This window comes from Scomber scombrus, chromosome 2, assembly GCF_963691925.1.
Source record: "Scomber scombrus chromosome 2, fScoSco1.1, whole genome shotgun sequence".
Classification (NCBI taxonomy): domain Eukaryota; kingdom Metazoa; phylum Chordata; class Actinopteri; order Scombriformes; family Scombridae; genus Scomber; species Scomber scombrus.
In genome coordinates, this window is record NC_084971.1 from 5,241,012 (window position 1) to 5,253,129 (window position 12,118).

At 40.7% G+C, this 12,118-nt stretch overlaps 2 protein-coding genes across 4 annotated transcripts in view; one reads left to right on the forward strand and one right to left on the reverse strand.

Moving 5' to 3' along the window:
• Positions 1–338: 338 nt before the first annotated feature.
• LOC133996937 (nicotinate-nucleotide pyrophosphorylase [carboxylating]-like) lies at positions 339–6,511 on the reverse strand. 2 transcript variants are annotated; one of them, XM_062436447.1, is made up of 5 exons: positions 6,360–6,511; positions 5,422–5,675; positions 2,939–3,249; positions 1,771–1,902; positions 339–1,695 (listed from the first exon to the last, which is right to left on the reverse strand). In XM_062436447.1, exons 2-5 carry the CDS (start codon positions 5,672–5,674, stop codon positions 1,471–1,473), a joined length of 921 nt encoding a protein of 306 aa, XP_062292431.1. In that variant the 5' UTR covers position 5,675; positions 6,360–6,511; the 3' UTR covers positions 339–1,470. The 2 variants fall into 2 exon arrangements, with proteins under 2 accessions (XP_062292431.1, XP_062292439.1); XM_062436455.1 differs by having other exon boundaries at positions 6,364–6,509.
• Positions 6,512–9,603: 3,092 nt separating this feature from the next.
• ppp1r12c (protein phosphatase 1, regulatory subunit 12C) overlaps positions 9,604–12,118 on the forward strand; it is a 110,549-nt gene continuing 108,034 nt past the window's right edge. For both annotated transcript variants that reach the window (XM_062428125.1, XM_062428124.1), the window contains exons 1-3: positions 9,604–9,919; positions 11,441–11,615; positions 11,712–11,842. In XM_062428125.1, coding sequence (XP_062284109.1) covers positions 9,714–9,919; positions 11,441–11,615; positions 11,712–11,842 — 512 coding nt within the window. In that variant the 5' untranslated portion in view covers positions 9,604–9,713. The remainder of the gene's footprint in view (positions 9,920–11,440; positions 11,616–11,711; positions 11,843–12,118) is intronic.

Sequence of the window (12,118 nt, forward strand, 5' to 3'; positions counted from 1 at the left end):
TGACTGAATGCATTTCTGTTTAGCTTGTCTTGATTATTTGGGAGAGTTCTTGGTATAAGTGTTTCCTAACTCTCTGAAAATGTTAATTTATTTTAACTTTAGGTTAAAACACAGGTTAAAAATGTATTTTTGTAACATACAAGTCGTACTCTGTAATGTGCAAAGAAAGAAAGAAAGAAATGAATTGAAACAGCAATCAGTCATCAGCGTAAGAGGAGAGACGTTACTTCCTCTATCTGTCAGAGCTTCACAACTGTACAGAGAAGAATCTTCATGTCACATTTAAAGTTTCAGTTCATAATACTGACAAGAATTCAATAATTACATAATGCTCATACTGTTGTTATTAGAAATATTTATTGACTGAATGTTCTCTGTCTCTTCGACTGATAAAAGTTGTAGAAGATAAGAGTTTTCTATCAAATGTCACGTTCAGCTCTTTTGATCACTTGACAGTTTCCTATCCTGCCCTGAACCATGAAGTCCTTGAAGAGCAGCTGCAGGACCTGGCAAAAGGTAGAGGGGTATCATTTCTAATGCATCTTCAACCATCTGAAAATAATTCATTTGGAGAGAAAACAACACCAGCAATTGCAAAATGTTGTATTCAAAGAGAAGAAATATATTCTTTGTCCCTTTTGCTGCTCATTCTGGTTGGAGTCAGTAGTATTGAAGCCTCTAGTCATGTAGTTGACGTCTATTCTGACCTATACCAGTATCTTTACACACTTCCATGCATCGCTGGGACAAAGTATTTGGAGATTCTGATATGCTAATTGACTAAAACTCTCTCCACTGCATGTTGGTGCTGTTGCTTTAGGTGACTATCTACAGAAAGCTCATAGAAGCAACTGAACTCTGTATGCAGTTACAGACACTAGAGATAACAGTCATTTTTGGACACTTTTATCATGTTTTCAGGAAACTAGCTCCGCAGTGCAGTGCAGTGATATAGACTAGTACAGACCTTTGGGTTCATGAATCATTGCATGACAATTGAAGGTGCAGTGTGTAGAAATGAACGGCATCTAGTGGAACGGACTGGTGTATAATCATCTGAAAATAAGAATTGCATGTCCACTAATCCACTTCACCACTAGTGAAAAAATATATGTACGTGAACTTTGAAGTAACTGAACACTTACAATGTGCATTATAACCCATACTGTAGATTTCTTGATAAATAGTTGTACTTTCCATTTATTCTGTACATGATTTTTTCTGTTGGTCAATTTAACCTTGTGAGTGATGTTCCTTTTTTGCAATGCACATTTTCATGCCTTGAGGCAGAAAAGCATTTGGAGTCCAGGTTCTAATCTTCAAATCACGATCAAATGAGTTATGACACAGATAGCAAACAGGAAGTGAATCATTTCTCTATCTTAAAACAATTGACAGCAGTTATTCTGAGAAATAAATGAACACGATTAAAACACCTCCTCGATTCATCAGAACAAAGTTGCACAACATTCAGTCGGTGGTTCTGTCTGTACGTCCTCTCGAGTGGAGAACAGGTGGTTGAACCTTGAGTGAGAAGTCCACAACCGGGCAGCCCTGTGTAATGCAGCCCAGTGAAATGATATCCACATGTGGGGAGAAATACATGGCTAAGTTGTCTGGAGTCACTCCTCCGCTAGCCTCTATCAGGAGAGCTGGGAACTCCTTTTTCAGTGCATGAGCTGCAACATGGAGCTCCTGCAGGAGAGAGACAGGGTGTGTTATTTCATGTGGAGGTAGCATAAGTAGCAGAGGGAGTAGAAACTTCTCTACCTGAGGTTGAAAGTTGTCCAGCATAACAATGTCTGCTCCGGCTCTGGCTGACTCTCGGCCCTCCTCTGTAGAGCAGCACTCCACCTCAATCTTACTGCTGAAGCCACACACTGATCGGGCAGCTTTCACAGCCTGGAGAACACACAGGACAAAGGATTGAGGTTTTTTGGGGGGTTTTTTTTGTGGTTTTTGTTGTTGTTGCTGTGGTTGACTTAAAGAAGGACAATTGTGACTTTCAACTGTCCCCTACTAGAGCTGCCATCATGTGTTGTATCTGCTTGCGAAAAAATAAAACCACACTTCCTAAATTAAAAGTGATTGCAACACGTAGAAGAGCATGAGAATCACACTTCAGAAAGGTAGGAAACTATTTGTAATGTTGTGACTTCTCTTATCTCTCGCTTATTATTCGAACTATCAAACTGAGAGCTGAATATTCATTTCTCACACAGTGTTTATTTTTGTATTACTATTTTGATATATGAATGCATAAAAAAAGTAATATCAAAGTACTGCGACCAGCAGTGCTGTGTCTTTTTAATGCATTTGCTGTGATATGTTATAAGCAACTGAATATCTAATTGTGAAATGTAACCTATACTGAATACAATGTTTATATCAACCACACTCTCCGTCCATTTATGTTGAAGAGGTGTGCTTTTGACACAGAAAGTGTGAGGAGGAAAAAGAGGAGGAGGAGGAGGAGGAGGAGGAGGAAGTGGTCTAAAGTTGTTAAAAATAAATAAATTCAACAAACAATAGATGTCACTGGGCAGATTAACATCCGCTGTTTTAGGCACCATGGGACAGACGATGAGCTCCTACCTACACATTTGAATTTGAGAAACTTGTATGTACTATTGTATTATTTTACATTACATTTCATAGTTATATTATTATTGCATAATTACATTTTCTATCAAATTACATTCCTATATAGCCTATTTTAGTGCTATAAATTCAGTGTTATGTATATTTCAGAAGTTTTCAGTAAAATTCACTATTACAAAATTCAAATAACTGAGGCCTTTTTTTTGCTTCCATATGTACCATCACTTAACTGCTTTTACCGAAAGGGTTATACACTTCCAAGCTGTGTTAACTCTGTTATTGCAATTACATATATTGTCTGGGACACTTTAAATGGACCAGTGGTGCACTCTCCCACCTCTGTGATACTCCCTGACGCCCAGATGTGGTTGTCCTTCAGCATCACCATTCCACTCAGATCCTGTCTGTGCGTGGACACCGCGCCGACCAACATGGCGTACTTCTCCACCAGACGGAAACCAGGGGTGGTCTTTCTTGTGCCAGCTACTTCTCCGTGCCAGCGCCTTGCCTTTGCCATTGCCTGGAGCTGAGCACAGCGGGTGGCGATCCCCGAGGCCCGGGCCAGGCAGTTGAGAGCGGGCCTTTCACCCAGGAGCAGGCACCTCGCTGGGCCTCGAACAACAGCAGTCAGTGTAACAGCATCTGGACCTTGTGTAGGTGAGATAAACCAACATTGAATGGAGCTTAATAGAGCCTTACATTTATCATATGAGCCCTAATAATAATGTCCAGGTCATACAAATTACACTACTTGGCTTGTCAGTAAAGTAGAGTAGAGTAAATGTATTGCACTTGAATAGTAGCTTATAAAACATTTAATGCCATGTTATGAAATGTTTGGAAGCCCCTAATATGCAGGTCTGCCCATTACAGGAACCTATGCGGTTTGCTTATAGAAATAGAGTCAGTGTTAATGATGCATTGTTTTACATCTTACAAACTAGATAAAGTTATTTGGGGGCGGCTCAGTTCATATCATGTTTTATTATATCAAGTGCATTTAATACAGCACAGCCCCACCTCCTGGCCTGATAACAACCTTTTTATATACCTTTTATACATGCAGGCATAGCTAGGTGTCATGTCACCTTTAGAAGTTTTCTAATTATTCTGCCGTGGTTGGCCTCATAGGTTAACAGATTTATCAGCCGGTGTGATGTTAATATTATCTCAACCTTTGTATTACTATGATGAAGGTGATAGTTACTGATGGCTGAAAAAAGGACAGAGATGCATGACAAGTTTTCATTTAAAAAAATAAAAATCAGGTTGAAGTTGTTTCCTCTTGAATATCTTCCATTCCTCTACTTCTAACATATTTTAAGGCCTGTGATAAAGTAAATTGTTATTTTTTGAAGGCCCCCAAAACACAGTACCAGTCAAAAGCTACTCATTTAAGGGTTTTTCTTTATTACTACTAGTCTCTACATTGTTGAACAATTCTGACGCCATCAAAACTAGAAAATAACGCAAGTGGAATCATGTAGTAGACAAAAACTATATAAATATCTTTCATATTTTAGAGTTCTCAACGTAGCCACTGTACCTTGATGACAACTTTGCACACTATTGGAAATATCTTAACCAGCTTCATGAGGTTGTCACCAGGAACAGTTCGCACACATGCTGAGCACTTGTTGAATGCTTTTCCTTCATGCTGTGGTTCAACTCACCCAAACCATCTCAGTTAGGTTTAGGCTGGGTGATTGTGGAGCCCAGATCATCTGATGCATAATCAAACAGGCCGTATAGAGCCTGGAGGTCATTGTCCTGGTGAAAAACAAATGATAGTCCCACTAAACTCAAACCAGGTGGGATGGTGTGTCATTGCAGAATGTTGTGGAGGCCATGTTGGTTAAGTGTGCTTTCAATTCTGAGTAAATGGCCAATAGTGTGAACAATAAAGCCCCACCCACCCCTATCCCTCCAGCTACCCACCATGATGGCCTGATCCATGCAAACTCTTCCAGACACAGTTGAGGTTGATTGAGATGTCTTTGCTATTGAACTCTGGGAAGCATTAATATAAGCTCTAACATGAGCTGCTGTCAATTGGTGATTTCTTTAGATATCTGTGTGGAAACTCTAAAGAACTTCCCCTTTTCTTCGTGGGAACTCTTACTTTCCTTTGCCTTCGAAGGTCCTCAGGCGGTCGACAGATTTTGCAACTGCACTTGCAAAAATACATTTTCTGTACTGACTGACCTTCGTGTCTTAAAGTAATGGTGGACTATTTTTCCTCTTCACTTAGTTGAGCAGTTACTGCTATAATATGGATTACCGCAGTAGTGGAATAGGGCTCTTTGCTGTATGGCAACACTACCTCAGCACAACACATCTGACAGTCTCAAACACATCCAGAGGACAAGAAATTCCACCAATTAACTTTTGACACACCTGTTTATTGAAAACAGGTGTGGTTAAGTTGGTTAAGATATTACCAAGAGTGTGCAAAGCTGTCATCAAGGCACAGTGGATACTTAGAGGAACTTTTTAAAAATTTAAAACATGATTCCACGTGTTATTTCATAGTTTTGATGTCTTCCTTGTTGTTCTACAATGCAGAAAATAGCAAGAAGAAAATTTCTGAATATGAAGGTGTGTCTATTCTGAGCTGCACTAATGTTTTCTTGGAATATGTGTTAGCGTGATAGTGTTGGCACTGAAGTGACAGTATGCCTCTCATTTGTGGATTTGTGACTCTTTGCTTATTTGCCACTGTGCATGGGTGACCCAGCTAGTTTTCCATCTGAGGATTATTAAACACATCTAATATCTTGGTGCTGTAAGATGCTTTGGATAAAAGTGTGAGGTGTCTACCGATCTCAGCTCCCTCTTGGTAATTCCAGTCCACAGTACAGCCAACCTCAGTGAACACAGCTGTAAAAAAGGGACTCCCTGCCAGGATGCTGTGTGGTGTTTTACACAGCAATCTTCCCTCAACTTCCTGTGAACCTACACACACCCCAGCTGGGTCAAAGTTCGGCACGTCTTCTGCCAGCCACTCGCGTGCCAGCCGAGTCAGGGCGTGAGGAGGGACTGAGTGTGCAGCTGTGTGTTTGTGGAGAGACATTCTGCAAACAAGTGTACAATGAAGATACTGTCATTTGTTGCTCCAGCTGATACAGAAGCACAAACTGAAAGCAGAAAATAAATACATCATGCTTACACAGCACTTTCTTGGGTTATAGTGACTGTGTGAGTCAGAAAATGCAAGATCATGACTGCATGGATGACATATCTAAAGTCTGATGGTAGATATGGAGAAGTTGTAGAACAGCAACAACTGCACGATTAATAATTAATAACACAGTGTTTGATCTAAAAAGAAACAGTAAATTACAAAAAATACCGACAAATTAAAGTGAAAAAAACAACTAAATAAGTGAGTGGAAAAACATAACCAATGCAAATGCCTCCGTAAATCTTTGACAAGGAGCACTCAAGCTGTTCTGGAGGTTCGTGGTGGAACGACAATTCACTTTACGTTGTTTTTAAGGCTAATTTCTCACCCACGCTTTTGTTTCCTTTCCATGAATTTAATTTCATCATTCTTTCATTATAACCTGCACATAAAAACGAATTTGCGAGGACAACGTGATGAGAAGTCACTGCTGTATTATAAGCTACAACTAGTTTCAAAACTAGTTTCAAATCAAAGAGCATGTCACAAGTGGGGTTGTTCATAAGCAACCAGACCAAGATCAATGTATTTAATTGGAGTAGCACGAATAAATGTAGTTGAAAGATTTACTTACTTACATTAGCGGCTATCCTTTTCCTGTGGGTCACAGACTGAGCTGTAGTCCAGAGCATACAGAGAGCCACAAGGAAAATGTGTCGTGGAATTTGACCCTGCGTTCATGTTGGAATGTTTGCAAGCTAAAGAAAAGTTAACATAGATTGTTTTGAGGCTGCTCTACAGGCCAAAGTGCATATTTGGAAAAAGAGACCTGCAGTTAAAAAACCTGCAATAGGCCTTTTTCACAGGAGACATTTTGATTGGCCATTGAAGGAAAGCACTTGTGTTGCTAATAACATAAAGAAAACTGGCTTTATACTATTCAAGAGTCACAGGGACCCATGACAATGTTACAGTAATTCAGCAACCAGACTTCACCCAAGGCTGGATTAGTACCCCCTGGAGCCCACTGGTGCTCATGGACCCCCCACACCGTCTTGCCGCACAATACATATATATATACATTTACATATACATATATAGGCCTATACATCTATTTATCTATCTATCTATACATACATATACATATATAGGCCTACATATACATCTATCTATCTATACATACATACATATACATATATATTGTGGATGACCAGATAACATTATCTGGTAAACAGATAATACAACTACATGCACACACAGAACAATGGTTCTGACCTTATGCCTTTTCCTTTGCAAAGTCAGAGATCAGGTGCTCAAAGTCCAGCTCCTTTACAAACTCAAACTCGAGGTATCAAAGAGCGCTGAAAGCCTCCTTACTATGAATATGACTTTATTCACAGGACTTTTTTATTTATATTTATCTTTCTCTTCCTTTTTTTCCATTTTTTGGCTTCTCCATTGGGCTTTTAGTTACAGCTGGCACTGTCCATTTTCTGCAAAGTGATCAATTTTCCAGCACACTAGTTGACACAATCTAACCACAGAGCTTTTGACATGCTAACCAATCGTCACTTGACCAGCCGTCAAAATGAGAAATGAAACACTGCCCAGATTGTCCGTGTGGTAGATCTGGGCCTGATAATGCCAACAATGGCTCAGTTCCACTCAAGTTTCCAGGAGGTGGTACTCCGAAACTAGGGCAGATAAATGGAAATTAGTCATTTTATCTTTTGCACTTGTTCTTTTCCTAATATATGTCAAAATGAATTACAACAAAAGTAATTGGGGATAGTTTGTGTAATTATTTTCTCTGCAGCACTGCAAACATGCCTACACCTGCCTGTTTCCTAAAATTGGCTTTCCACCATGATGAACACATTTTTGCTTCTCTTTTTTTCACTGTGTGACCCAAGGGCGAGGCCAACCACAGTATACCATGCAAAGGGAAGTTATTGCAACACCAACTGTGGTGGTGACAAGCAATGACAATGCCTTAAACCTGCAGAATTGTTATTTATACTATTAAAGACTGCTGCCTTTTACATTTCCGTGGAGACTTTCTTACTGCAGGTTACCTGAGCCTCACAGGCTGGTGGCTGTTTCAAGGTAAACAGATCATCAGAATGAGCAGTGCCAGATGGAGACATGCTCAGCTAAGTGGTAGCACCACACTTGCTGCCTGAGGACAAATAGTTTAATATGCCACCTCTTAACAAAATGATGAATGTGTTGCTTGTTGTTATCTCTGGCTTGGAAGCAAACTGGAAGAACTTCAGGAGTTTCACACCTGATCAGATCGTTTATTAGTCTAGTACCACGTCTAAAAAGGTAGATTTGTTTAAAAATGTGTATCTAACGTCCCATATGCTTATGCTTTATCGTTCGCCTATCACCCATTCATAACAATAATGTCTAGGTTTTCAGTGAAAAATCCCTCTGCCTGGTTTTTATCCTCCACCAGCAGGACAGTTGCTTTGACCTTTTTGCTCTTTGGTTCATCAGAGAGAACCTCAAATAGACTCTTTCACCTCTGCTATTTCCTGAAAAAGCAGACAACATCAGGGCCAAAACTATTAACATCTATTAACATGTACGACTGTAGACATATTATTATAAGAAGCCTTTAGGTATGTTACAACTAACCCCATAGTCTGGATTAGTTGGAACATACCTTGGGGTGAGATGTAACATTATGAAATAAGGATTATGACAAAAACACTTTTTAATCAGCACTTAAATGACTTTTTAACATAACTGGGATGTGTCGGTCAGTGTCAGTTTCAATTCCATTTAACCATAATAATGAAACAAAACAAAATGGGCACCAGTCTCAACAATTGAATATGAGTGTGTTTCCGTATGAGTGTGTTCATGTGTGCCAGTTATGTTCAATATTTTCCCATATGCTAACTTTCCACTAACTTATCCTTTACTAATTCCCATCTACTAACCTCATGTGGACACAGTCTGTAATATGCATGCACCTCATCAGATATTCCGTCAATTCCTTCTCTTGTTCATCAGTGAAGAACTTGTTTCCATTATGGTAGCCTACACATGGAGGTTTCTTTGATTCCTTCTTTTCTAACGTCTGCCTCTCAAAAGCCTACAGAATCTGTATTTTGACAGCGATCTGATAGACTTTCCCTGCTCTTTTCTATCATTTGATGTTCTCTTCAAAATGTTAAGAGGCACCCCCTGTCAGTCAATCTTTCTCTTACAAGACCTAGACATACTGAAATACTGATTACTAAAATAATATGAAATATTTGCTTGGAGTAGATTTTAAGATTTTTTCAGATGTTGTTACAACTAACCTAGACTATTGTAGCCATTTAGTAGTTTACCTTACAGCTGACAACTAAAACATTAACATTAACAAACTTCCATGTAAGATAGCTACACTGATACATAATTGAAGAGTTTGTGTTAGATAATTGAAGAGTTTATTTACAAAGCAGGCAGTGCTGTCACAAAAAGCAGCTACAAAAAACAACTTTCTTACCTAAAATTAGTTTTTTATTTGTAAAATCGGCTGTGTCTGCAACAGGGTTCCACTTCCACACATATGAAACAAGGACTAAATAGTGCATGTGCAGAGTGAATCAGGTGATTTGTACCTTTTTCCTAAATCCTGATTGAAGAAATTGAAAGTGTCACAACTATCCCATGTTACAACCATCCCCGCTCTCCCCTATTTGCCTCTATCGTGGATATTCCTTAACATGACGCCTATCACAGTCTCAGTAACAATAACAGGAACGTCCAGGCTTGGAGCTATTTCAGCATTTCCCCTCCAGGGCCTACTGAGCAGCGGTGCTTACGTCAGTCCCTGCGCGCTCCCGATGCCCGCGAACACGAGCCGAGGCTTCCTCCTCCACATCCAGAGCAAGAACCAGGAAGTGAAAGTATACACATGGAGGGTGTGTCGTTCCCTGCCAGTGTATGTTTTTATTTTTAAAAACACAGTCCTCCTCGGATAGAATAAATGGGGGACTCGGCGAGGACCAAGCGGCGGGAGCAGCTGAAGCGCTGGGCCGGCTCCGGCACCGACAAAGCGTCGGCCGTACCTCGGCGGAGGTGGCGGGGCGACGCCGAGAACGGAGCAACGGAGACGGAGGCCGAGCTCTGCGACCCGCCGAGGGACCAGCAAGTGTCGGGCAGAGACGGAACCAGCCCCTTACTGAAGAGACGGTGAGGAAAAACCTCCTCTGCCACACTGTTAAAGCAGAAACGAGCAGCCTGCCGCCAAATAGCTTAGCCGAAGCGTCTAAAGATATGCTAATGTAGCAATGTAACGTCAGTGCGTGGACTTGTATGGGAGGGAGGAGGGGGGGGGGAGCACAATAACAGAAGCTCCATACAACAGCCCTCTTAACAGTTTAATAACGTTACCCGTATAATGAAGCTCATAATGTGCTCCGTGTCGAGGTGTTTGGTCGTTTCTGAGGCCGCAGTTCGGTGTGTTAGCTCCCTGTTAGCTTGCTAACGTAGTTAACTGTCTTTTACAGGCAGTCTTGGTGAGAGTTTGCCCGTGACCACTGCCTTCCTCTTTGGGCATATATATCATTATCCTCATTGAGACTGCCACATCATTTTGCTGTCTTTGTTTTCAACCAGTCAGTCAAATTCAGGCAGCTGCCATCTCTTTTAAAACCTTACACGTTAGCCTAATGCTAACTGATGAATTAAAGCAGACAGGCTTGGATTATAGTTGTGTGTTTAGGTACTGCCTCAGTTGTATGTCCCTCCAGAAAGTCATAAATGCTGCGAAATTATAAAATACCGAAGATTTGAAGATATAGGGATGTGATAATGAATGATGTGACTATAAACAACTGCGTTAGCACAGAGAGGTCACAAGTAGACACTTGAAAGACACTTAAAGTGATATTTGTTTAATAGCTTAAACTCAAAGGCCTCAAAATGACCAAATTAAAATATGGTCACACTCAACAATTGTCAACAAATCATATGATAACAATAAAACCCAATGATGCTACCAACAGGAATAGTCTATATGTATCCAAAGCCTGGTACAGCGTATTCCTCTGTGCCTCTTGTTGTCCAAAATGTGAGGTTATTAAAACATAATCAGTAAGCCACACTGTTGCACTGGGTGACATGTTCCTTCATTACCATGGACAAAGGCGCTATAGTCAATCCCACAAACATCGTCCTGCAGCTGGAAATACTCCCTGGCACAACAAATTTGTGGCTGAAAATAGTCACCAAAACAAACATGATATTGTTCCTGTTTGAGTAAGGTATGCAAAAAGACACTACAGTGTCCATCTCTTCCAGGAAATTACAAGGCCTTTTTAAAAAAAATGAAAAGGTATATATAGTATTTGTGACCTGATGTGAAGATTTACATATTCAGTAGGAACTAATGGACTTTGGGTGAGAGCCTCAGACAGGATAGGGAAGTACTGAGTGGCACTCTCACATTGATGGCATTTGTTGACATTTAAACTAACTATAGGTTATCATCAGTTGTTTCCTTTAACTAAAACCCTCTTACAAATTCATCAACTGTGTGTGTGTGTGTGTGTGTGTGTGTTTTTTCCCCCTACAGTGTTATTCTACTGTATCGTAACTTGTTTTTCCTCTCATTGTATGAACATAGTGGTGCTACAAGGCATGTTTGTCACCTGAAATTGATAAACCAGCTACAACAGCTAATCAGGGACACCATCTCATTTTTTTTTTTAGCAAAAGGGTGAGGTTTGACAGGGCTGCAGAGTTCCTGGCGGCCTGTGCCAGCGGGGACACGGAGGAGGCCCAGATAATGCTGATGGAGGCCAAAGAGACCAAAAAGAACAATGAGGAAGACGCGCTTGAAATTATCAATTGTTCAAACGCTGATGGCATCACTGCTCTCCACCAGGTGAGACAGCGTGTCTTCTTGAGGTTAAATTGGAATTATTGACTGATGAATAAAAAATGTATTTACGGTTGCGTTACGGTTCTCCTCTCTTCAAAGTCCTGCATAGACGGCAGCATGGAGATGGTGTCCTTCCTTTTGGAGCACGGTGCCAGCGTGAACCAGGTGGACAGTGAGGGATGGACACCGCTGCACGTCGCTGCCTCCTGCGGCTACCCCGACATCGTAGAGTACGTGGCATTTGTCTCTACAGTTAGCAGAGCACAGCAGCGTAACAGCTGTGTAACACAGCACTGTTTGTCACTGTGGGGACTTCAGAATGCGGCGTGGGTGCCAGACTATTTCTGCTTTCAACAATACTAACATTGTTGTAGCGATTGGCAGGACAACAAGCCAGCTAAAGCACGAGTGGGCTGGACTGGCACCCAAATACATGCAGCTCCAAAAGATATAAGAATTGATGCACCTTTCTTTTTGTTTTTCCATGGTTTCATGTTCCTTCTTTG